Here is a 23,309-nt window from a genome sequence, read left to right on the forward strand (position 1 = left end):
TTCGTTGTGATAATAGATACATGAACACCTACTGTTGGTAGAATTGGTTCTGCTTTCTGATTACATACACATCATAGGAAACTTACAAAATATTTTTTTAAGGACAACTGAGAAAATCACAATCACTTGTCATCCCCCCTCCTGGAGATAACCTTTTTGGTGTATATATCACCAATCTTTTTTTCTATAAGTAGATTCATTTTAAATTTTAAAAAGAGAGAATACTGAAGATGCTATTTGGAACCTGCCTTTTTTTCTCATGGTATATCAGTTACCTTTTTCCATATCACTAAATATTTTTCTGTCCTATCATTTTTAATCCTCCATTGTGTGCAGGTGTCATAATTTATCCCAATGATTACCTAGTTTTGAGTAGCCATGCTGTTTTTAATCGTTCTTTATGACAAATGTAGGCCCGTTCCGCACCTGAAATATGTCTCCTGGTGAAATATGTGGATAATTCTTCATATACATCTGTTAAACTAGTTTTTTTTTTTTAGTATATCAGATAATCTAAATGAAACAAAAGCAGAAATCAGTGAATTGCTCCTTAAAGATGGTGCTGACCACCATGACCAATGAAAAGAGGAGCAGCTCTCAGTGGTTAATGTCATAATCATGGATCTGATTTCTTGCGTACTTCCTGCGAGCCATGCAGCAGGCTGGGAACCTTTGAACTCATTATTAGTCTTCCCATTTACAGATGGATAAAGTGAGGCAGAAAGAGGCACATTGACTTGTCCAGGTTTTATAAGGGGGAGCCAGAATTCATCTCACATCTTCCTGATTCTAAAGCTGATGGTTTCTACTGTATCATGATACCTTTCATGGTTATGCTGGAGAGTCAAGAGATGCTTCTGAAGTGCTGGTGCTCACACAGACCTTTCTGTTATGAATCTTTCTTGGGTTGTCCTGCCTCTCTTCCCTGAAGTAGAAATAGAGTCTGTTTCCTGAAGACCCAGGCGGACATCCACTTACTCTGAGCCCAGCCTCTCTCAGCCACCCCTTTTGCTTCCTGAGTCTTCTGCCCTTCTGAGGTTTGTCTTGTGTTTTTGATTGCGACATATCAGATTATGACGGGACACGAGGAGTGTGTGCAAATGCTGCTGGAACAAGAAGTGTCGATTCTCTGTAAAGATTCCAGAGGGAGGACACCTTTGCACTATGCGGCTGCTCGTGGCCATGCCACGTGGCTGAGCGAGCTGCTCCAGATGGCGCTTTCCGAGGAAGACTGTTCTTTCAAAGATAACCAAGGCTACACGCCACTGCACTGGGCTTGTTACAATGGTGAGTTCTTGTCATTCCGCTGATTCCATTAGACATCCTACCACAATACCACTGTGATCTCAAAGGAGGTGAGAGCATAGTGTCAAGCTATAAACCATGGTTTCCAATCTTTCTGTATCCAAGATACCTTTTTTTTTTTTTTTAATATTTTCCCCTCCATGGCTACCATGATGCCTTAGTGGAGTAAAAATTCAATTTTCCTCTTTTTGTTAATCAGTTACATATTACTCCTATTCAGAACTTCTGGTGAACTGAAATAACCAGTCCTAATCAGGGTTTCTTATCTTTATGAGATAACCAGGGATCCTACAAGGAATTAAAATAATATAGCTAAAAACAAACAAACATAAAATGATGTAATAATCTGTCACAATTGACTACTGGTAGATGCATGGTTTACTTTTCAGCATTTCCTTTTTATGTCTCATATTCCCCATGTAATTAGTTACACTTGGTATTTAGGAGATTTAAAAATTTGTGTTTCATTTATTTGAGTAGAAAAGAAAATGCATGCTAATTGTTACATTTCAAAAATACTGAAGCATCTGAAGTAAAATTAAGTCTCCATTTCTAAACTCACTTTCTCATGTAATGTGGTGTGTATCTTTCATAATTTTCCCTCAAGAATATAAATAAATACAGATGTATGTGCATCTATTTTTTAGAACTAGAATCATATAACAAATATCATTCTATAACTTTTTTGTTTGTGTGTATTTTACATTCTATTGCAGATATTGGTACAAGTCAATATATATCAATATACATTGATTTTTTTAGTAGTTGTATATTTTATAGTAGATAGATGGATAAATAGATATAAATGTGTGAGTATGAGTGTGTATACCAGATTTTATTTATTCAACCAGATCCCAGTTGGTGAACATTCAGATTGTTTTCAGATTTTTTCCTATTACAAACAGTGCTGCAGTGTGTGTGTGTTCATATTATGGTACCTTAAATTCTGTCAGATAAATTTCCAGAAGTGAAATAATTGATAAGAGGGCATGTATCTTTTTTAACTTAAATGAATTATACCATAACACTTTAGTATATCATAATTTGTTACTCCATTAAACATGAATATAGAACTTACTATTTTTCCCAAACTTTTACCAGCCCAAGATGATATGATCTTTTTAATTGTTGTCAACTTGAAGGGCAAAAAAAGGGTATTTAATTGTTCTCATTTGTGTTTCCCTGTCTAATAGCATATTGACTTATGTATTTGCATTTCCTCTTCTGGAAATTACCTTTTCCATCTCTTGCTCATTTTCCCCCTATTCGGTTATCTTTTCTTCTACGTTTGTAAGAGCACCTTGTCTCAGAGACATGAATCCTCTGTGTGTTATGTGTGTTGCAAATGTTTGCTCTCAGTCTACCATTTGTCTTTGCTCTTTGTTGGTAATGTCTTTTTCCATGCAGAGTTTTGAACTTTCATATAGTTGAATCTGTCAGATTTTTCTTTAATGATACAGAGGTTTCCAGTCTTGCTTAAGAAGGTCTCCCACCCCTAAGCTTACATGGATATTTTCTGATATATTTCTTACTCTGCTTCTGTTGTTTTATTTTTTTCATTTTCTTCTATTAAAATTTCACTCAGAAACTATGATTATTAGGTCCACAGAGGTTTTATTGTCCTCTATTTCAGTTCAAGAACTTTCATTATGTTTTTACTATATTCCTCCTTTTTCATTAGTTCTGATCTCAATAAGAGTCAGATTTTCTGCTTGTTCAACTTGGTTTTGTTCCCTCTCTGCCACTGGAAGGTTGTAATTTTTTAAATTTAATTTATATACTAATGGGTAAGGACTCCCTAACCCTCATCTGAGTTAAGCTGTGAGATCTGTCTGACACTGGAAAACCTACAGAAAGGGGAGGATGCAGTATGAGTGTTATAATGGCAGGTAACAAACCTGCCACAGACCACAATTTCTCCCCTAGAGCTGGGTGGGGGTGAGGATGGCAGATCTCTCTGTTCTTTGGCCTCTCTGGTTACAAGCAGGGGAGGGGAGCAGTCCTCTCCTAAACAATTCAGCCTTTCAGTGCAATCTTCCAGGTCCAAGGTTCAAGCTCCCCTCCTCCAAGAATCCCCTTCACTGAGCCTTTGAGTACTGAAAGTCATTCAAGGATCCGCAGTCCTGCCTACATAGACCTTTAGATTGGGATTCATGTAGTCTCCAAGAAATGGTTCATGTAGGTGCTTCCCTAAGCTAGGTCCTTTGTGGAAATTTGTACTAACAGAGGGGTTGAACTGTCTGGGACTATTTGAGTGACAGTTGGATATAGTTGGAAAGCTAAACAGTATAATTTACGTGAAGTTAGGGAGTTTTTATATTCATTACTTATATGCTTCTCAATCCTCCTAAAAGCAATTTCACTTTTTCTCTTTATAGGCACAAGAAAGGTTTGATTTTATTTTAATACTTAAAGTTGTCCAATCTACATCATTGTTAGGTAGATCATAAGAAAATTCTAGGGGGAGGGTATAGCTCATTGATAGAGTGCATGCTTAGCATGCACGAGGTCCTGGTTTCAATCCCCAGAACCTCCATTACAAAAAAAAATAAACAAACCTAATTACCTCTCCACCACACCCCCCCAAAAAATGAGACCTCTAATTTAGCACTGAAGTCAGCCAAGAAGAGGTTCCAAGACTGTATTCCAAAGCGGAACAGCTTTACCTTCTTGCCTTAATTGTACATCACTTCACAAACTTCATTTAGGTCCTTTGTCAAGTGAAGTTCTCATCCTCCTGTGACATCACTAGGGCAGTTGTTCCTACTCTGATTTTTTATATGTAGGAAGCTGACGCTCACAGATCACATAACAAATAAGCTGACAGAGCTGGGGCCTTACTTCACTTAAATTCAATTGATTTGAAAACTGCCTGTCATTTTGTTGAAAATAATCTATTCATCTATTTATTTTAAAGGTACTTATTGAGTGCATACTATTTTGGTGTATTTTAAGCCCTGTGTAGTGTTTTACAGTCAAAGCCCTTTCACACATTTTATCTCAAATGCTATTTTCTATCACTCACATCTTCCCTTCTACCGGGTGTATAATTGTAAGTGAACTACTCACGTGGGCGACAGGGAAATTTTCTGTTGTAAATATGGGCAAACTGATCCATACCTGTGTCAGGCATCTATCTGCCAAGAGCTGAGTGTAACATAGAATCTATTCTGCTTACAAATGAGGTCTCTTCTCTCTTTCTCTCCACCAGACCATATGGCTTTCACTGTTTTATTTATTCATTATGTTTCAGAACACATGTGAGCATAGTTAAGAACATTTTGGCATTTTGTGAATTTTATTCCATGGAGAATGAACAATTCAGCCAAATCAGAATAGTTCATAGGCCAGAATTCAATACTTAATCAGAAAAATAGATTGTATTGAACAAAGTTGCTTTCTTGGAAACTCCCTAAACTCTTCCAATTCCTTGCAGGTAATGAAAACTGTATAGAAGTACTTTTGGAGCAAAAATGTTTTCGAAAATTTGTTGGTAATCCCTTCACTCCCCTGCACTGTGCAATGTAAGTAGAAATGCTGGAAGTTACTGGTGTTGCTTTAATTCTTTTAACTACACTTAAAGAAATTGTCTTTGGAGAAAGGAAAAAGCTTTTAGATTACAGATAAGACCAATATACTCCATTTTGCTGCCAAAGGCAAATAGGTTTGATAACAAAGTGCAGTCTCTAATGTTAATGATTATCCAGGAGCTTTTAGTGGAGTCCGATGGTTCCAAGGTGGCTCACAGACCACCTTAGGAAACTGTGTAAAGGGTGGACTGAAAAACAGGTTACACCCCATGTGAAGAGCTCTTCAGATGCACCGCACATCTGTCTGCCGAGTTCTGAGAATAAACTAGGGTTAACGACAATATGCCTGTAATGCCTGTGGACTTTAGAAAGACCTTCTATGCCAGGAAGACTTTTCATACATGGTAACTCTCCGTTCTTCATAGTGTTGTAAATTCTTTTTTGATAAATGTAATTTTTGCTCCAGTCTCATAATGTGAACTATTATTCAGAGAATCCAGTGACTTTAAGACAGACTTCCATGGCCACCTTGGAGGAACAGGTCACCTGGGGCCTGTGTTTCCCTGGGAGGTCCATGTTCACCTGGGCAACGATGAACAGCCTAGGGGCCCAAGACTTGGGAGTGCTTTGTCTTTACATTGTCTCTGGGCTTCACATGAAGCTGGGTCATTTGATTTGAAAGATATTGGAGGTATAAAGTGGGTCAGTAAATAAGCAATAAGAGATTATGAGTAGGAGTGATTTTAAATCTGAAGAAACATGTCTTTTTCACTTTGGTATCCCCAAAACACCTAACATGATGTAAGTGGTATGCAGTGAACTCCTTCCTGGAAGTAGAGGGGCTGAAGAAATGCTAGGGGTAACAGAGTGTGTGCCATTAGAACTGTTCAAGTTATTAAAGAAGGCAACTGAAGTGATGCAAACTTTATTTTACACTTCATAAGGCAGGCATTCTCCACTCTCAAGAGTTCAGAGAGCTGCAAAGTGGGACAGGAGGCAGGAAGCTTTTACAGGATAAAGAGTAGGGAACAAGGAAGAGCAGGAATGAAAATATCTGATTGGCTGGGGTTACATATCTGGCTTTAGGTGAAGTATCATAGGAAAAGGTAATCACCCATGTAACTTGGATTGGTTACCCGGATGATCTGACCTCTAGGCAGATGGAACATTTACAAGAACATGAAAACTACAAGTTAAGTTTTGTTTTGCTGACATGGTTTCCCAGGATCAGTGGCACCTGGCCTACTGAGGAAAGAGATCTGAGCAAAGATAGTGTTGTAAGTTATTCTCAATTACCATTGCCTTTTTGGGTTCCGGTATATATTTCACAGGGAACAATGTCCAGATTCATCATTCCAGTTGGAGGAAGACCATTTGTTGGCTGGCCGATAGCTATGTATGCTCACCTAAAGCCCTTGAGAGAACGCAATAGGCAGGGAGATGATTATTATTAATAATAGTAAACATATTCCTAAGGTTTTCAAAGCAGTCCTGAACTAGGGTCCCCATGAACCAAACCAGCTAGAATCAAATAAGTCAAGATATGATCCCAAAGGTGAACATACTTCTTTAAGCCAGTTGGTCTGTATATGTATTTTTTGTAACTCTGTCTCCATTTCCTCAGAATTATTCATTCAGTGAGTGTGTTCCAGAGAAACTGAGGCATTAGCAATCAGGGGAAAGTTTGTGACGGGCACAACTACAGGTCATCAGCATCGCAGCAAATTCCACAGGTTAGAGATTAGATTACCCCCCTTTGCAATGGCCTGACATATGTGAACAATGACATCTTTCCAGGCAAGGGAAAGGCAAAAGGTGGACAAAAAAGTCATAAAGACCTCCATGGTGTAACAATTAGGAAAAGGATGGCCAGAGAGGGAAAGAGAAATGGAAAGAAATGTTCTTGATCCAACATCTTTGGAGTAAGCAGTCTACTTTAATGTCAGCTACTTCTGGTCATTTTGATTTTGAGGTCTCTGGCATTTGCACAGGACTAGACATTAGGTGGAGCCGTCTCTAGTGGTGAAATACGCACTCAAGATTCAACAGTAATTTAGTAGCGATGTCGGTGTTCCCAAGTATTCAATAGGGTCTTTTCCATGAATCTCACTTTTGCAAAAGCATCTGAGTAAACAATAACTGTCTACAAATCACAAAAGACTTTAAAATGCCTATGATTAAAGATCTGATAAGAGTTCGTTATAATGGAATTGACAGGAAAATTTGGTTATTCCTGTCACGTACAACATTTAACTGGGATAACTGGATAACTGGAATTATGACTGATAACGTTATACCAGGGCATCGCAGATTTTTTAGGAATCTTATACAATTGCTACAACACTTATATAAACATAACCTAAAAAGGTTAAACATCACTTCTTATTTGGCAATGCTTCCTATGTAATTTAACATGTCAAATAAGCCTAATTAGTTCAACATTCCTCTTTTTATGAGGAAAAAGAACAAATCTTTTGAGATGTTCCAGGGGCCCGGTGGAAAAATCGCAAAGTTGAATAAAGTTCAGGACTTTATTTAGAATTTGATTTTGGGGAAGTTTGTCAAAATATCAAAAGATTTTAAAACATTTGATCAGATAGAATCATAGGTCACTGTGAAACAATGCTTAGTTATCCATTTAACCGAAATGACAAAGACTGCAAAGGCAAATACAGAACATTACATAGTCATTATAAAACAAAAACAAAGAAACAAACAAGAAAAAGCCCTTAGTTCTTTTAGTATTGAGAAGACTGGTTTTTCTTAAGTAAGCAAAAACCTGATGAAGACAGTGTGAAGCCCAGTAAATTATTTTTGGTGAAACACCAAATCTTTGCTTTCCAGACAGATTACTTAAAAGGTAAAGAAAAACCTTTGTTTACAATTTCTTATTAAGAGCAGATGAATAATCTTAAGACAGAGAGAGAAAACTAAATTCTAATTTTGCACTACTGTATTTTGATATTAAAACTCATTTTTTAAAAATTTAAATAAATCCATTCCAATCTTAGCCAGCTTAACCACACGTAAAATTCCTCTTCCAAGATGCCTATTCCACAAATCTTCTACAGCTTTCTTACATCCATTCAGATTTTGTCCTGTTTTTCCCCCTCTTTCTCATTCTAGAATAACCAGTCATTTTACTTTAGGACAAAATTGCTTTTTCTTTTTCCTTACCAAAACAAAATAAAATGAACAAACAATAAGTCCTTCATACATTTCCTTATCCAAAAAAAAGCGAACTACTTTTCTTGCCTACTTTTCATAAACAGTTGTTTTCTTTCAACCTTATTATTTCTAGGTAGTTTTAATTGATTGAAATTATTAGCCCTTAGAATCCTTCGTTCTAAATCTTAAAACTAAGAAATAAGCAATTGTGGGCTGTGTTACACTAGCACTCTGTGGTTTGACAAATTTATAAATACATTTCATAGTTTTTAGAAGTATATTTTTCCTCATAGTAAATTTTCAGCATGACACAAAACATGTTTACTAATAGAGCTAAAGATTTTTAGTTCCTCTGTGAAAGGAAGCCAAAAGTGAATAAAGTTATGTTGAGTAATTAAGTTTCAGTATTTTATCTTATTTGGAAATGATCTAGATAGTCAATGAATATCTATCATTTATCTATTATCTCAGTGTAGCTTTACAGTTTCAAGTTACCAAAAACATTTTGGGAAACTATTTTATGAAAGTAGACATACCATAAAGCATACTTGTTGAAAAGTTCATTTATAAACTTTTATCTTACTTATGTCTATTTAATTTGCTGTTCTTAACAACTATGTTTAGATTACTCATGAAAATTTTATGAGACATTAAACAGCTAACCATCATCTTAAGTTGTTTTTCTTGGTGACAAATTCTGTAACGGAGATAACATGAGCTAATCTGACTTTTAGTAAACCTAGGTCGAATAAAAGTTGTATGTCTGCCTTTTCTTTTAATGCTGGTAACTCTGATGACATGCCTGTTTTAATTAAACCAAGAATTTGAATAAAACCTGGGACCATCTTTTTTCCAGTGTCCCTCTTTATTGTAAATGAGACGCCAATTTCTGGGCCAGTGTTTTAATGACTGTGCAACACGGGAGGCCCGGGTATTGTTTTAGGTTTTCGGTTTTGGCCTTGGAGCTGTTGCAGTCTTTGAGAAGACTTTTGCTTATGGTCTTGAGGCCTCTTCAGAATGGAAAGGCAGTTCAGGTAGAGGATTACAGCCCATGAGTACTCAGGTGAAGGAGGACAGAGGGGAGTAGGGGTCACAGCCCTCTTACAGTCTTTTGTTTTAGGTACCTCTGTATCTTTAATTTTTTATTAGCCTTTTGCAATGAATCTTTCAATTAGGCTTTTTATGGAAACTTGAAGCCTTTGGGGGGCTGTGCATACCAATTAAAATAGGTATCCCACTCTGGTGATTTGGGAACGCTTGCTTTCAGGTACACTTCTTGAATGAATGATCTTGTCTAATTAGAACATTCCCCGTAATGGCCATTATAATTCTGGATTGTCTTAGTAAGATTTTGCTATTTTAGTAAATATCTCTAGCATCCAGGACCACATATAAAATAAACAGCTGTGCCAGAAGGTAGAAAGCTCAATTGTTTGAAACTTGAGGGTCCTATCTCTTTAGCTAAGCCTGAGCTTCTTGGAGCCAAATTGATCCTTAGGAGATGTGCTTCTGGGCTGGGGGTTTTGTGGTGTTTTACAGTGCACCTCGTGGCACGGAAATTTTCTTGAGGTTGTTGGGTGACCTAGTGTCAATCTAAACCACTCCATGACCAACTTATCCTAACACAGGAGTCTTAGATGTAGGTGCAAGCACTCTAACAGCTTTTAGGTGCTCAATCCATGCCTGCCAATTTTGCAGCTTTGGTTTCTGAGATTCTCATTAACAATAAATCTCTCGCTCTTTTCACAAGAAGATTTCTTTATAGTGGCAGGTGCCCTAATGGCTTTTAATGGTCCGACTTATGCCCACTTAGACTTTGATATGCCACTGGTCAAAACGGTCTGAATCTCTTGTCTTAATTCATTGCCCCAAGTCCCCCAGTGGTTTCTGCTGTGGACTTACCTCAAGGTCCATGTTAGTCCTTTGGCTGCTGCCACCTGCTCTGGATTCCTAAAATAACTGTCCCAGAATGTTGCCAGGATCCCAGAACTTTCTGGGAACTTTAATGAAACCCCTTTCTTTAAAAATGTTTGGGTAAAGTTTGTTTGAATTGGGGAGCTGCACACGAGGGAACAGAGCTGAAATCCAAGAGTGATTTACAGATGGATCCTTGGTAATGATGAGAGGAACAATGAACTCAAAGGGTTCAGAAGGTGCCTTGCCGTGTGTCTTATTCTGCCAGTGGTTTGTAGTCATCCTCATTGCCAAAAGTGTTGAAATGATTAAAGAAGACAACTTAGGTGATGCAAAGTTTACTTAACACTCCATAAAGCAAGTGGCCCTCAGAACTCTTGAGAGTGGAGACTGCCCACTTCATGAGGTGTTAGATAAAGTTTATTTGTATGCCCTAAATTGTCTTCTCTAATCATAAATTAAACACAGACCAGATATTTGCATCAGATTGTTTTAATGTATCTGATTGTTATACAGTGCTTAGGAAGATGGGGTAAGGAGGGGATATATAATTTTTTAGACAGCAAGATTTTAAAATTTGAAATATATTTTCATTTTAGAATAAATGATCATGAGAATTGTGCATCACTGCTACTCGGGGCCATAGATTCCAGTATTGTTGATTGTAGAGATGACAAAGGCCGGTAAGTGATCCTAAGATGGCATGCCTCTTGTCCTGATGAATCTTAGCCTCTGCTTTGTGATTGTAGAGTAGCCAGATATCTATGTTTTGTGTAATTGAGAAAGTAATATATAAGCACAGTTTAAAAAAATTAAGTACAATAAAGGGTATATAATTAAAAGAAATTACCCTCTTAGCCCAGGAGCCCCCACTGAGAAAGCCATATTAAACTGTTTTTCCCCAATTTTTATATTCTCCCAAATATTTTCTATACATACCTATAAAAATATATAAAATATATATGCTTATGTTCCTATCATGCAAGTAAGAATGTTCTATAGAAATGCTCCGCTTTCAGTATATCCCAGAGATCTTTCCATATCAGAACATATAGATTCATCATATTCTTTTTAAAGCTTGATATTATTCCATTAACTGGATACATTATAATTTAACTAGCCTGCCCTCCTTTGAAGAATAGTTAGGTTGTTTCAGTATTGTGGTATTTTAGAGAGCTGTACAGTGAACGGTCTAATACATGTGTCTGTTCATATGAGCAAGTGTATCTGGGAGATGAAGTCCTAGAAGCAGAATTTCTTGATTAAAACATCGTAGTGTCAAATTTTGATAAATAATGTCAGATTGTCCTCCCAAAGAAATCAACTATTCATACTAGATAATGTAGGCGTTTTAAAATAGCCAATTATCTACAAATTTAAGGCTTACTTAATTTTAAAAGTATCTTTCACAAAGATGAGAGAGAAATCATTGGAACTCAAGATTAAAGGGTCAGTGAAGATGCTAATTTTATTGTCAGCATCACTACCTACACCCCACCCCCCCAAATCTAGGGGGTGCCATTCACATAGCTGACACTTCAGTGTCCACCCTGCATGGCCTTTGAGGGAACCTGATCACTATCTCTGTAAACTAAGTCTCAAATCCCTAAGATGACACCATGTATATGTTTCTCAGGCATTTATAGAAAAAGAGTGTGTTACGTTTACAGGAAGTTAAAATCATGCTTGTTTTGTATCATTAGGACACCACTTCATGCAGCTGCATTTGCTGATCACGTGGAGTGCTTGCAGCTTCTGCTGAGACACAATGCTCAAGTGAATGCAGCAGACAATGCAGGGAAAACAGCACTGATGATGGCTGCTGAGAACGGGCAGGCCGGCGCTGTGGGTATGTGCTGGACTTGTGGACCCTGAGTTTATGCCTATCCCGAACCAAAGGAACGTAAAACTGGCCAGCCTCTTGGTGTATACATATGATGAAAGACCAACATTTTATTTAAGCCACCCGATCTACTTTCTAATCATCTTCAGTCCCCTGCTACTTAATTACTGGTAGACCTTGTCAAAGTGAACCAACCTTCTGCAGTGAAATCTCTCATCATGTAGCCTCCAAACAGAACAACAGAATCACTTTACCTGGAAATAACAAAACTGTAAAGACAATTGAAATTAATGCCTGTAGACCTTGGATTTGGATAGAACAACAATGGGAATAAGTGGCTCCTTTTTTCTTAAAAAATATTAAATATGATAATGTGAGCTGTACAAATTTAAAATGTGAAAGATTCATATCACATGGTCTAAAGAGAAACCAGAGTATAGCTGTAGAAATTTAAGTGTGTTATTGTTTTGGTAGTAACTTCTTCAAAAGGCATGTAATTAGCATGTAGACTAAGTAACTTTCCTTTGACTTTTTCTGCAGATATTTTGGTGAACAGTGCCCAGGCTGACCTGACTGTAAAGGATAAGGACTTGAACACACCCTTACATTTGGCTAGTAGTAAAGTATGTAGTTAAATTTGAAACACTGTTGCTTAGTATAATAATAATGATAATAATAATAATACTTAAATCTATCTACCTTGTAAGTGTGTATCATGGCTCTTAATTAACACGTACGATTTCCTGGGATGTTATCACTCTCAGTGGGATGGAAGGGGGTAAGCAAAGGGCTGACCCGTGCGGGGGTTGATGAGGTATGCCTTTTGTGGCATCAGCCACTTGCATTCTTGCCAGTCTGTGTTGATGCGACCACTGTATCTGTCTTCATGGTGGTGGTACTCCATTTTGGCATTAAACACAGGTTAGGACCTTAGTTACAGGGCTTCTAAAATACACGCAGTCCCACATGTTTTCATTTTATTCCACTTGAAGACATTGTAATAACACAGCCAAGGAACTCTCCATACTCTCCTATGAAACAAATAAATGTGTTCGTGTGCATTTCTGTTCTCTCCCACTTCTTTTCAGTATAAAGAATGTGTTGGTTTGGGGTATTTTTTTTTTTTAAATAGCGTTGTGTTCACATATAGCTCAAGGTTCCTGCTTCTGTAAAAGATAGTTGAGAACCTGCTTTTGCTACTGAACCATATATTGTAAGTATCTTTCTTTTGGACATCACATCTTGCAGTATTGTGGAAGGTGTGTGGTTTTCTGCCTTAGGGCTGTGCCGTCCTTTATTTACCCCAAACCCTATTGTTAGACATTTACTTGTTTTCAGATATGTGCTACTATAAATAATGCCAATTGTAGATATAATCATCTAAATAAATTCCTAAATGTGAAATTACTGAGTCTAAGGCTAAGAACATTTTTAAGGCCAAATTGCCCTGTAATAAGGTCACAGCCATTTACACTCCATCAGCAGTGCGTCAGAATTAAAACTCCATGGATACTTCTAAAATTATATGTAGGTGTCTCCCTTGTAAAGCGTCCTAATACGATACCAGTTGCCACCAGTGATGGTGGTTTGTTTCCTTATAGTTCCAGTATTAACGGTGTTATCTGTACTCAGTGGCACCAGAAGTCTGAGCTATTCCATTCATTGGTTTTGCATCTTCTTACTTCGTGCTCTGAGAAGCCCATAGAAACCACAGAAAGTACTCAGGTGTATGAAGTTCATTTCAATGTACAGTTTTTCTCGTGACTATAAGTGCAGCGCTTTACAAGCTTTATTGTGTAAACAAATCCCCTGAGGATCTGGTTCAAATGCAGATTCTGACTTAGTAAGTCTGGAGTGGAGTCTGAGGGTCAGCATTTCTACCTCCCAGGTGATGCTGATGCTGCCAGAGTGTGGGCCACATATTGGGTATCAGGGGTTTAGGGAGCGTGACCGCTTAACGTGGCACCAGCCTGAAAGCGTGAACGGGTCTCTGACTTATTGGCTGATTTTTTAAAATACTATCAACCATCATTAGATACAGAAATACATTCCCCTGGATGAGGAAGAAAAGAATGACCTTTGCTGAAAGATTCTCTTCACAGTAGAAGGCAGCGAGTGTCGATGAATGATACGGACAGTAGGTACAATGGGAATTCCAAGGATAGATGGGGGCACTGAGGTGGTGTTTGAAGGCTTGAGGAAGGAGACGGCACTTGACTTGTGTTTAAAAAGCAAAGTTGAAGGATTTAAAGGACAGTCCTAACTCTACTTTCTGTTTATCAGCTGACCTAACTGAACTGGTGTCTACTTCAGCTCTCTGGACATTAATTCTAAAAGTTATCGTAGAAATAATAACATTTTAGATCAGTTTTATATGAATCAAGTCCTAATAGGCCTTATTGAGAATCCTTGAAGATCTAGGACTCTTTAACTATTTGCTTTTAGAAAAAAAAATTACTCCGAAAATAGCCTTATAAAATGTTGTTAGGCAGGACATTCATTTTAAATTTAAAGCGTAATAAAGTGTGTCTGTGTCTCTGTCTCATGTTTCTTATCTTTTTTTTTTTCCTTCATTAGGGTCATGAAAAATGTGCCTTGTTAATACTTGACAAGATACAAGATGAGAGCCTTATTAATGCAAAAAACAATGCACTGCAGACGTAAGTGTGACTACTGAAGTTTGACCAAGTCCCAGATTCCTAGTTGTTTATTCAAGAAATAATAAGAATTTGCTGTTTGCCAGGCTAGAGCCGGGAAACACGGTGGTGAGAGACACAGACCTGGTTTCTTTTTCCTAAAGTTTACGGTCCTGTATCTGCAACGTTGAGAAAGGCAGACATTTTTAGTTAGGACCTATCTTTCGGTATGCCTTCATGGAGTTTTGTGAGGTCTGTGTTTTTCTGTCCTGATATTTCTATGGTAATATTATGAATTTAGTGGACTATTAGAAAATCTTATGAGCTGCCATGTTTGGGGAAACTATTTGTATAAATGTGTTAGCATTATGTATTCTTAGTAGAAAATGAGTTTTATAAATCAGGTTCCCAGAATACATTTGAAGCATTTCTAAGCTATTTGTCTTAATTATATTTTAATATAATTCAGTGTAATCCTTAGAGTGAAAGACCTAAAAGCTGCTTCATTTTCCATTTTAGGAAATTACCTATGCATTTGTTTTAAGGGCAAAGGATATTTGGTTTTTGTTTTTTTTTTCTTAAGCAGCATATAGCAGAGTATACTGGGCTTAACATTATTCTTTAAGGTATTCTAAATTCAGTAAAATACCATTTAGTGCAGTTAGTAAAAACTGGAGGTTTAAGATTATATATAGGGGTGATATTAATACCAGCCATATTGGTGAACTGTGCAAAACAGTGATTCAGATGCTGGAGCAGAAAGCAACGGGTAAGGAACCTTCTAGAAAACACAGAGCTTGAGTTCTCCCTCTGACTTCCTATGAACTGTCACTGAGGTGGTTTGAAGTACAGAGAATTTGTAATATCTGTAGAGAAATCTGGGCCAACGGGGAAGAAGAGTTAGATCATTAACACCTGGAAGAGGTCTGGTGAACAAATATCTTTTTTTAAAAAGGTAAAAATATTCATGGACTATTTATACATTGTAAGTACTTTCTTCCTTTTAGCCACGCAGACTACCCAAAATGGCACATTCTCACACAAATACGTATCACAGTTGACACTCAGTGTTCTTTCTTCAGGCCCCTCCACGTTGCCGCGCGCAATGGCTTAAAGGTGGTGGTCGAGGAGCTGCTGGCCAAAGGGGCTTGTGTGCTTGCTGTAGATGAAAATGGTAAGTGGAAAAAGTAAACAGTGACTGCAGGTACCATCCACATGCTGTGAAGCCAGAGGAAAATGAGAGAGACAGGAGCTAGTTAAAAAGGCAGTAAGAACTCTCTCCCCCTTGGAAGTTCCCTGTGTGTGAGCAATCAAACAAGGGTGATTTGTCCTGTCTGTCTTTGTAAAACACATAGTCTACCTGCAGCCCCCCACCCCAGTGCCTTCCATTTGCATGTAATGTCAGCAGCTGGTCTCCAACTCCTCAGCGTGGTGGTTAAAATGTTTTAGACGCACTGAACAACTTCCACCTTGGCATCCGGACCTTCCAACTGCAGATGCTGAAGAGTTAGAGAGCACACATGTCATTCGTGCATGCTCATGGGCTCAAATTAAAATAAATTCTTTTATTTCAGTTCATTCTGAGATCAAAACTGTTATTATCATTATATTTTAAAGAACAGAACTCATATTTCCAATATGGATATTTGGGGAACATGAGTAAAAATTTTAAATTAATGTCTAGCCTTGAAAGCTCCTCCTGATCTATATATCACAGTCCTTTTCTAAATGAACTAACTCTTAACAGAAACTTTCTACTCTGCTTCCTAAGAAACTTTGAAAGCTAATGAATGAATAGTAAAATTGTATTAAACTCCCATGCTTTTTAACCTTGGGGAGCAAAAGAGGAACTTCTGGATATTGAGGAATTAAGAATTTTTTTGAATGTGGCATTAATTGTGGCATTTAATTAAGGTATTATAAAATGTATTAACATAACTCAATTAACTGCTTATTACAGGTATTGGAATTAGCAGCTCATCCCTATTTCTCAGAAGTAAGCAGCTATATGACATCCTTAGCTAACTCCTATTAGTTTTGGTTTTGCAGCCCCATTCATCCTAGCATGTACCCCGCTCTGTCCCCAACCTGACTCATGTAGGAGGTGCAGAAAGTTCTCTTTTACTCCATCTCCTTGGTCTTCCCACCTCACCTTCCGTCACCTTCTTATCACCACTATTTTTATACCTTAGGGTGGGTGTGCAGAGGCCCACAGTTTTTCTCCAAAATGACCAGAGACCAGAGTAATTAGCTTTGCCTTTCTCCGGTATCTCAGCCTGCTGTACCTGAGGTTTGTCCAGCCCATAGAAACCTTTGTTGGAATAAGAGCCCTGGGCCAGTAGAATTGCAGCCTGTGTCAGCTTAGCTGCACCGCAAAGGCCTGGGAACGTTTGGGGCAATTTTCTACAGCACTGCAGTTATGGTTCCTTTACTTATCATGGACCTTTGTGGAATGGAATGTTAACATATCTGTCCATCCTTGTTTATTTTCATATTAGAGAGAGGAATAATCTGTTCAGGAGTAGGGAAGAAAGTGTAGAAATCAAGTCAAGTGCCGATAAACAAAACAACAAAAAACTAAGTTTTATTGAGCCAGTGCCTCTGAATAAATGAGTGGTGAGGAGGAACTGTGGCCTGCAGAGAGGACAGGCTAGCCCTTTCCTGCCAGTAGAATAAAGGTTGAATAAGGGTGGCTTGAGTCAAAGACTGTATCTGCCTCCCTGTGGCACCTGCTTCGTGCATTGAGATCATTTTCTCTTCTGGACTGGGACCCATCAAGTCCAGTAGAGAATGACACAACTCTAGGGCACACTGCAATTTCCCCACATATGTTACATTTAGGATTTGGGACTTTGGCTGGTGGTGTTGCTTTTTTTTTATTCTGTTTAAGTTTCTTTTAAATGACAGTACATTTCATCACCAACAACCAATACTTTCCTGTGTCTGATCTACCCAAATGATTCCATTTCTCTAGAACCAGCTACCTGGTGTGTGCTCTATCTAAAGTGTGTGTAAAGTGACGAAACGATGTTACTGACTTTTACAGACATCTGATTCTCGACATCCTTTCCAACCTGACACACAATTAGCTACAGTGGAAAAGTCATTGTTCTCAGAATGAGAGTGCTCTGGCCCCAGCCCGAGGTGCATGGTGTGTGCGGGTGCCCTCAAGTGGAAACACCCCTCTGGTTGTCCTGTGGCTGTTTTTTGTGGAAATGTGTCCCACCCCCACCCCCTCGTGTTTCTGTTCACTAGATGAAGACGGAATTCTGCTTAACTTTGGATAATATAGTGCTTGTTGTTGTCATGTAAGCTGGGAAAAAAAAAAACCCAAAACCCTCCATCAAGTGTCTCCCCTTCCTGGTCCCCTCCAGCCTCACCCCAAGCATGACTTGTGGGAAGTAACTCCTCTTGCCTGGCATGGTTTCTAACTCAACATGCATCTCCGAGTGTGAGGTCGTTTGAGATGTACTGTGGAATGCTCACGCCGCCTCTGGATTGCCCGGACTAACCACTGCCTTGTCTGCATTTACGCCCAGGTCATACCCCGGCCCTGGCTTGCGCTCCTAACAAAGACGTGGCTGACTGCCTGGCCCTCATTCTGGCTACCATGATGACTTTTTCTCCTTCCAGTACAATGACGGCTGTCAACTTCGTTTGTTTTAAGAAAGACAGTTTGAGCAGGACGACCCTCTCCAACCTGGGTAGCATGGTTAGCCTATGCAGTAACAACGTAGGCTCGGAGGATGGGTACAATGAAAATGATTCTGATTCAGAAACGTTTTGACTTTGGACTGTAGAAGCCTTTCCTTGATCACCCATGTTGGAGGAGGGGAAAGAAGCTTGAATTCCAGATTGATGTGTTCAAGTATTATTATGGGCCCGAGCTTCCAGAAGCCAGTAGAGAAGGAATCTATCAAACCCAGGGAAGACAGCTAGGCTGTAGGGCAAAGCACTCACACCGCTGGGCCTCAAGTTTTATTTGTTTCATGTTTTCCTTAGATCTAAGATACTTCTGTGAAAGTCTACCTCTCATTTTAAGTAAGAAATAAAAAATGCATTTAATTCTTTTTCTTTGGGGATAATGCAACGGAGAGGGAGCTGTTCTCTACAAAGAAATTTTTTTCATGCACTCACTCGGCAGTGAGTTCTCAGAAGTATATCAATGTGACGTTCATGTCCCCCAAGAGGGGAGGAAAGGGGTGGATAGGAAATGCCTCAAACCTCTTCTCACTTTGATGTTTACTTCCTCACTAGAAGCCAAAGGTAAAGGTGTTCATCTTCAGAAGTAATGCCTTTAATAATCTTTTTAAGGGAGTCCAATGATTCATATCCTCTGTAAAGTAAGCACTTAAATATCCAGAACTTCTTTTTGAGGATTTTTGCTAAAGTTGCCAGATGAAGGGGAAAATTCATTGAAAATTTAACTTGCTTTTTTTTCACTTAACACAAATATGGCACCCAGTGCTCCCCATAACAAGCCTGTGACTCATTTGCACCTGAGTGATTGAAATCAAATCTATCTAATAACATTGCAGGTGAAAATTGTATTGCACCCAAACTTGGAGACATATGCAATTTTAATATGAGACTACCCTTTATTAATACATCCGTAAATTAAAATACTAACTTTATAAAAACATCAGAACCATCAGCATTGTTCATTAGTAGTATGAACAAAAGATTAAATGAGCTTTTCGGTCAAGGTCATGCCCAGTGAGTGGAAGTGTGACTCCAAAAGGGAACAAAGAAAGTGAAAGCATGAGGTAGAAATAGGTGATGTGGAAATTAAAGTCAATTGACAGTTGCTTGATGCTGAAATCAACATAGTGAATCCTGTGTCTGCTCCCTCTGCCAAAGTTTCTAGGTCAAATGGACCCCGTCCTGCACCTGGAATAGCTGTACAAAAAGAAGAATGAGACTCTTTAAATTATGCACACACACAAGCACACATATGTGTACATATATATGTCTGTAATTCATCAACCAGCTATACATGAGGACCAAAATGCTTCAGTCTAAAATGGAAGATTTAAATTGTTTTCCTTCAAAATGGAAGTGAGAACTGAAATAGCTTTTCTATGAAGTTAAAAAGTAATTTTTTTGCATCACCGTCTTTATTGTGTTTTATATTTCTTACGACACAGATTTCTAGTTGATGGCTTAACATTTTGTAACTGATAATGTATTGACCACGGCTTTTTGTTTTTTTGGGCCAAACCGGAGAAAATGTTCATATACTTTTGATGTGAATGTGTTTATATTTATTTGAAATGAAACAAATGCTGAGGAAACATCTATTGTTTGTTCACTATTTTAATTGCTATATGTCTTACTTGGAATAACGAAAAAGCAGGAAAACACACAGGCGTCTCCCTGGGTTGGCCAGTGGCCCTGGGACCGAGCCCAGCATTTCCACCGCTAAGATTTCCAGCCGACCCTCAGGTTCTTCCACGTTGGCTGGAAAGGGGTACAGCAGCCATGGCTCAGCCCCAGCGTGTAGCCAGCTCAGAGCTTAGAAGACACTGCAGTCCTTATGCTCTTCTGCAAGGTAAAAACTGAAGTGTGTAGTGGGTCATATACACAAGGGTGGCCCAAAGAGAGATACAGAAAGTATTCTGAATATGCTGAAAATCTCACATGGTCCCAGTAACCTAATGGGAAACTGTGTCAGTGTGTGGGCACGTGTACCAAGAAGAGAAATAAACATCACCAGCTCAAGTGCTATTTTCCGCTTGAGGAAGAGACAGGGAAGAAATGTGTTGCATTAGGGCATTGCTCTCCAGCATTTTATAATCAATTCCATTTTCACCCTGGAAGTTTCTATTTTATAATGTATGTGAGATATTTTTAAAACAGTGTTCTATCATATCTGGATCAAATACAGAAACTATATTATACTTTTAATCCAACTGTAAAAGATGTTAACCTTACTCTTTAATATACCGGATTTAAGTAAAAACTCTTGGGTTCTTCACAAATCAGAACTTGTTCAAAGGACTTAGAAGAATTGGTAAATTTTTGACACCACTAACACTGTTTGTTTAATTCTTGATGTTGGGTTCCCCTCCTTCCTCTGTCCTTTTTGTTTGTTTCGAGAAGATGAATTTTTGAAAAGTAGATAAATTGCTAATGAGAAATAATGACCTTATCTTTACCAAAACACTGAAAATAAGGGCGCTCCATCACTGAAGAAGTGTGATATACTGCGGTGTCTTTTTCTAGAAGTGAATGGAAATCTTGCTCAGTTGGCATTTAAAGCAGGAAAGGCGACGCCCGCTTTAGCGGCGAAGCAGCGTTCACCTTTTTTTTCCCTGTAGCGTAGTGCAGAGAACAAGAAACACAGCAGCAGAGCAGTGACAGCCCTGCGACATTATCTCCATGGAGCTGCGTCTGGCTTCTCCCCACCCTTTCCCCGATAGAAAGGAGGACAAAGGAACAAAATGAAATCATTCAATGAAGAATTGTTCACTGAATCAGTCTCTCTCCCCCACTCTCTCTTTTCTGAGACCCAATTTTTTCCTTTAAGAAATGACTTTAAAAACTATGAGTTCTGTGTTTTTCACATACATCTCTTAGAAATCTATCTAGATTTGCCACATAGCTTTCTAAGAAAAACAAAAACAGAAAACATTGTGCTTCTAATCGAGCCTTGGTCGTTTCTTGCTTTTACCTAAATGTGTTATTTTTAGACTGTTTTAATCACAGCCACAGGGATCATGTTTCATTGCACTTACCTGTTCGCCGTGTCTGCCTATCCTTGGTAAATACATTACTATCTCCAAATTGCCTAAAATCTGCTATGATTCTACAGTAAATAGCTCAGGGGATTTCTATTTATCACTACTAAAAGGGCACCATAGTATGTTTTGGTACTTTAGGCAGTAAACAGCTGCTTGATTTATTATTTTATTATTAAATTAGAACAAGAACATCAAATGGATTTGCTGCACTAGTAATTCTTTGTACTGTTGAGCAACTAGGTTTGCTTATCTGTTGTGTTGGTTGAAGAACTCATCCCTTTTTTTTTTTTTTTTGGTCTTGTAATATGAAGTTAGAGTGCCTTTTTATATTTGTATATTCTGAAAACGTTCTGTGGAATGTTTTGTATTATTTTCATTTGAGTGTTATCAGAGCAATATAATACCAGTGAGTTTTCATTTCAGCCTTTCTTTGAGTGTGTAAAGTGTCTTTTTTCCTCTTTCCCCTTTAACCTGCTTTGAAATGAAAATGAAGATGCCCGACGTTTTCTATGGGAATTATGTTTGAATTTGCAGTGCTGAAATGCTTTCTTCTTACAAAAACTGTAAACCATAGGTCAGTGTTATCGGAGAAAAGTGTTTTAAGATAGTGACAATCTGAGTGTGCGTATAAAATGTAATTCTACGCGTTTCTTATGCAGTGATCTAAAAACTCAATGCAAATATCTTTTGTTTGGTAGTTTTGTCTATATATTTTATGCTTCAGCATGTGCAATATATCTTTGCAGAGCGCGATGATACAAATCTAGTGCCAGTGTTATATTTTGCATAACATATTTGTAACGGCATAAAATATTGTTTGATGATTTCAGTGGGATGTTGTCTGTAGTGTTTTCTTATGTAAATTGGAGTTGAATGACTCTGGTAAATGTCATGACTGTAAAAATGAGGAAATGACTTTTAGTTCAGTGAATGACTTTGAACCAGTCTGAATCTTCTCAAGCACAGTTTAATACTTTTTCAACTACTGAATGCCAATAATGTAATGAAGTACTTAACTGTAATATACTATGGAAATGCATTCAGATGGTTATTTTTACAAATAAAAGCGGTACAAATATTGTTGCAACTTGTGTTGTCTTTAATTTTTCTGATTTATGATCATTTTACCAGTTATTTTGCTAACTTAAATCTTTGTCCGCCACCAAAGCAAAATTAACCTTAAAATGTGAAAATAATCAAGATAGAAGTGTATCTCCATATTTGCTATTTCTGCTTATATCATCACAATTAGAGCAAAAAATTTTAAACATGTATTTTATGTTTATGATGCCTCCAACTTTTTCCATAAAGGATTTGAGCTGGCTTGCAACAAAAGACATGTGATAAACTAGAAGCAGCAAAATTAGGATGAGGAAAAAGAGTACAAACAAACATGGGAATCATACGATTTAACACAGTGATTATAACTGAACTTGAGATCTCTTTTTTCTTTTCTAAATTTATTGTTGTTGTTTTCAGGGAGGGAGAGATAATTAAGTTTGTTTGTTTGTTTGTTTGTTTGTTTGTTTGTTTAAATGGAGGTACTGGGGCTTGAACCCAGGACCTTGTACATGTTACACACACACACTTATCACTGAGCTGTACCCTCCCCCCGAACTTGAGTTTGCTCCAAGCTTCCCTACAGCCAAAGTAAGAGAGGAACTGTAATTAATTATTTGGATCACATATATCAGAAAAGAGGTCCTTAAAACTGTGAAATCAACCATGCTTATCTCTGTTGCTGCCACCCCCACTCATCAACTGCTTCATGGCAACACAAGAACCTGCTTCTCAGCACTTCCCTAAAGACATCCACAGAATTTCTTCTCCATCTATCTCACCATTTGAAATGTCTCCCCTTGAGTAGTAACTTAAGCGATAGTCCCTAGAAGCAGGAACAGATTCCTAACTATGGAGTTTCCAGGTGATGAAAGATTTTGGGGGATGGAGGGCTTCCTGAGTTCCTCAAATCACAGTGTCCTAGAATGTTAGCAGTTCTTACAGTCCAGCCCAGCCCCGTTACCATCTTTGTCATGAAGACACCAGATCCCAGAGAAGTTATGTAATTTGCTCAAATCTGTGTGATTAGTGATCTAAACACACATTTGTGCTGATAGATGTTCTGTCTTCTATGCTGTCCTGCCATGCAGTGTTTTGTAGAGGTGTTTTT

The 23,309-nt window shown here is 38.1% G+C and overlaps 1 protein-coding gene across 4 annotated transcripts in view; it reads left to right on the top strand.

Annotated features, from left to right (window-relative positions):
• Positions 1-22,226, top strand: part of ANKRD44 (ankyrin repeat domain 44) — a 284,704-nt gene extending 262,478 nt beyond the window's left edge. For 2 of the 4 annotated variants that reach the window (XM_031452073.2, XM_031452075.2), the window contains exons 21-28: positions 1,071-1,287; positions 4,742-4,829; positions 10,517-10,600; positions 11,621-11,766; positions 12,301-12,383; positions 14,338-14,420; positions 15,479-15,570; positions 17,936-22,226. In XM_031452073.2, coding sequence (XP_031307933.1) covers positions 1,071-1,287; positions 4,742-4,829; positions 10,517-10,600; positions 11,621-11,766; positions 12,301-12,383; positions 14,338-14,420; positions 15,479-15,570; positions 17,936-18,183 — 1,041 coding nt within the window. In that variant the 3' untranslated portion in view covers positions 18,184-22,226. The remainder of the gene's footprint in view (positions 1-1,070; positions 1,288-4,741; positions 4,830-10,516; positions 10,601-11,620; positions 11,767-12,300; positions 12,384-14,337; positions 14,421-15,478; positions 15,571-17,935) is intronic. The other 2 variants (XM_031452076.2, XM_031452077.2) reach the window with 1 other exon arrangement.
• Positions 22,227-23,309: the final 1,083 nt, after the last annotated feature.

Source organism: Camelus dromedarius, chromosome 4 (assembly GCF_036321535.1).
Source record: "Camelus dromedarius isolate mCamDro1 chromosome 4, mCamDro1.pat, whole genome shotgun sequence".
NCBI classification, from domain to species: Eukaryota; Metazoa; Chordata; class Mammalia; order Artiodactyla; family Camelidae; genus Camelus; species Camelus dromedarius.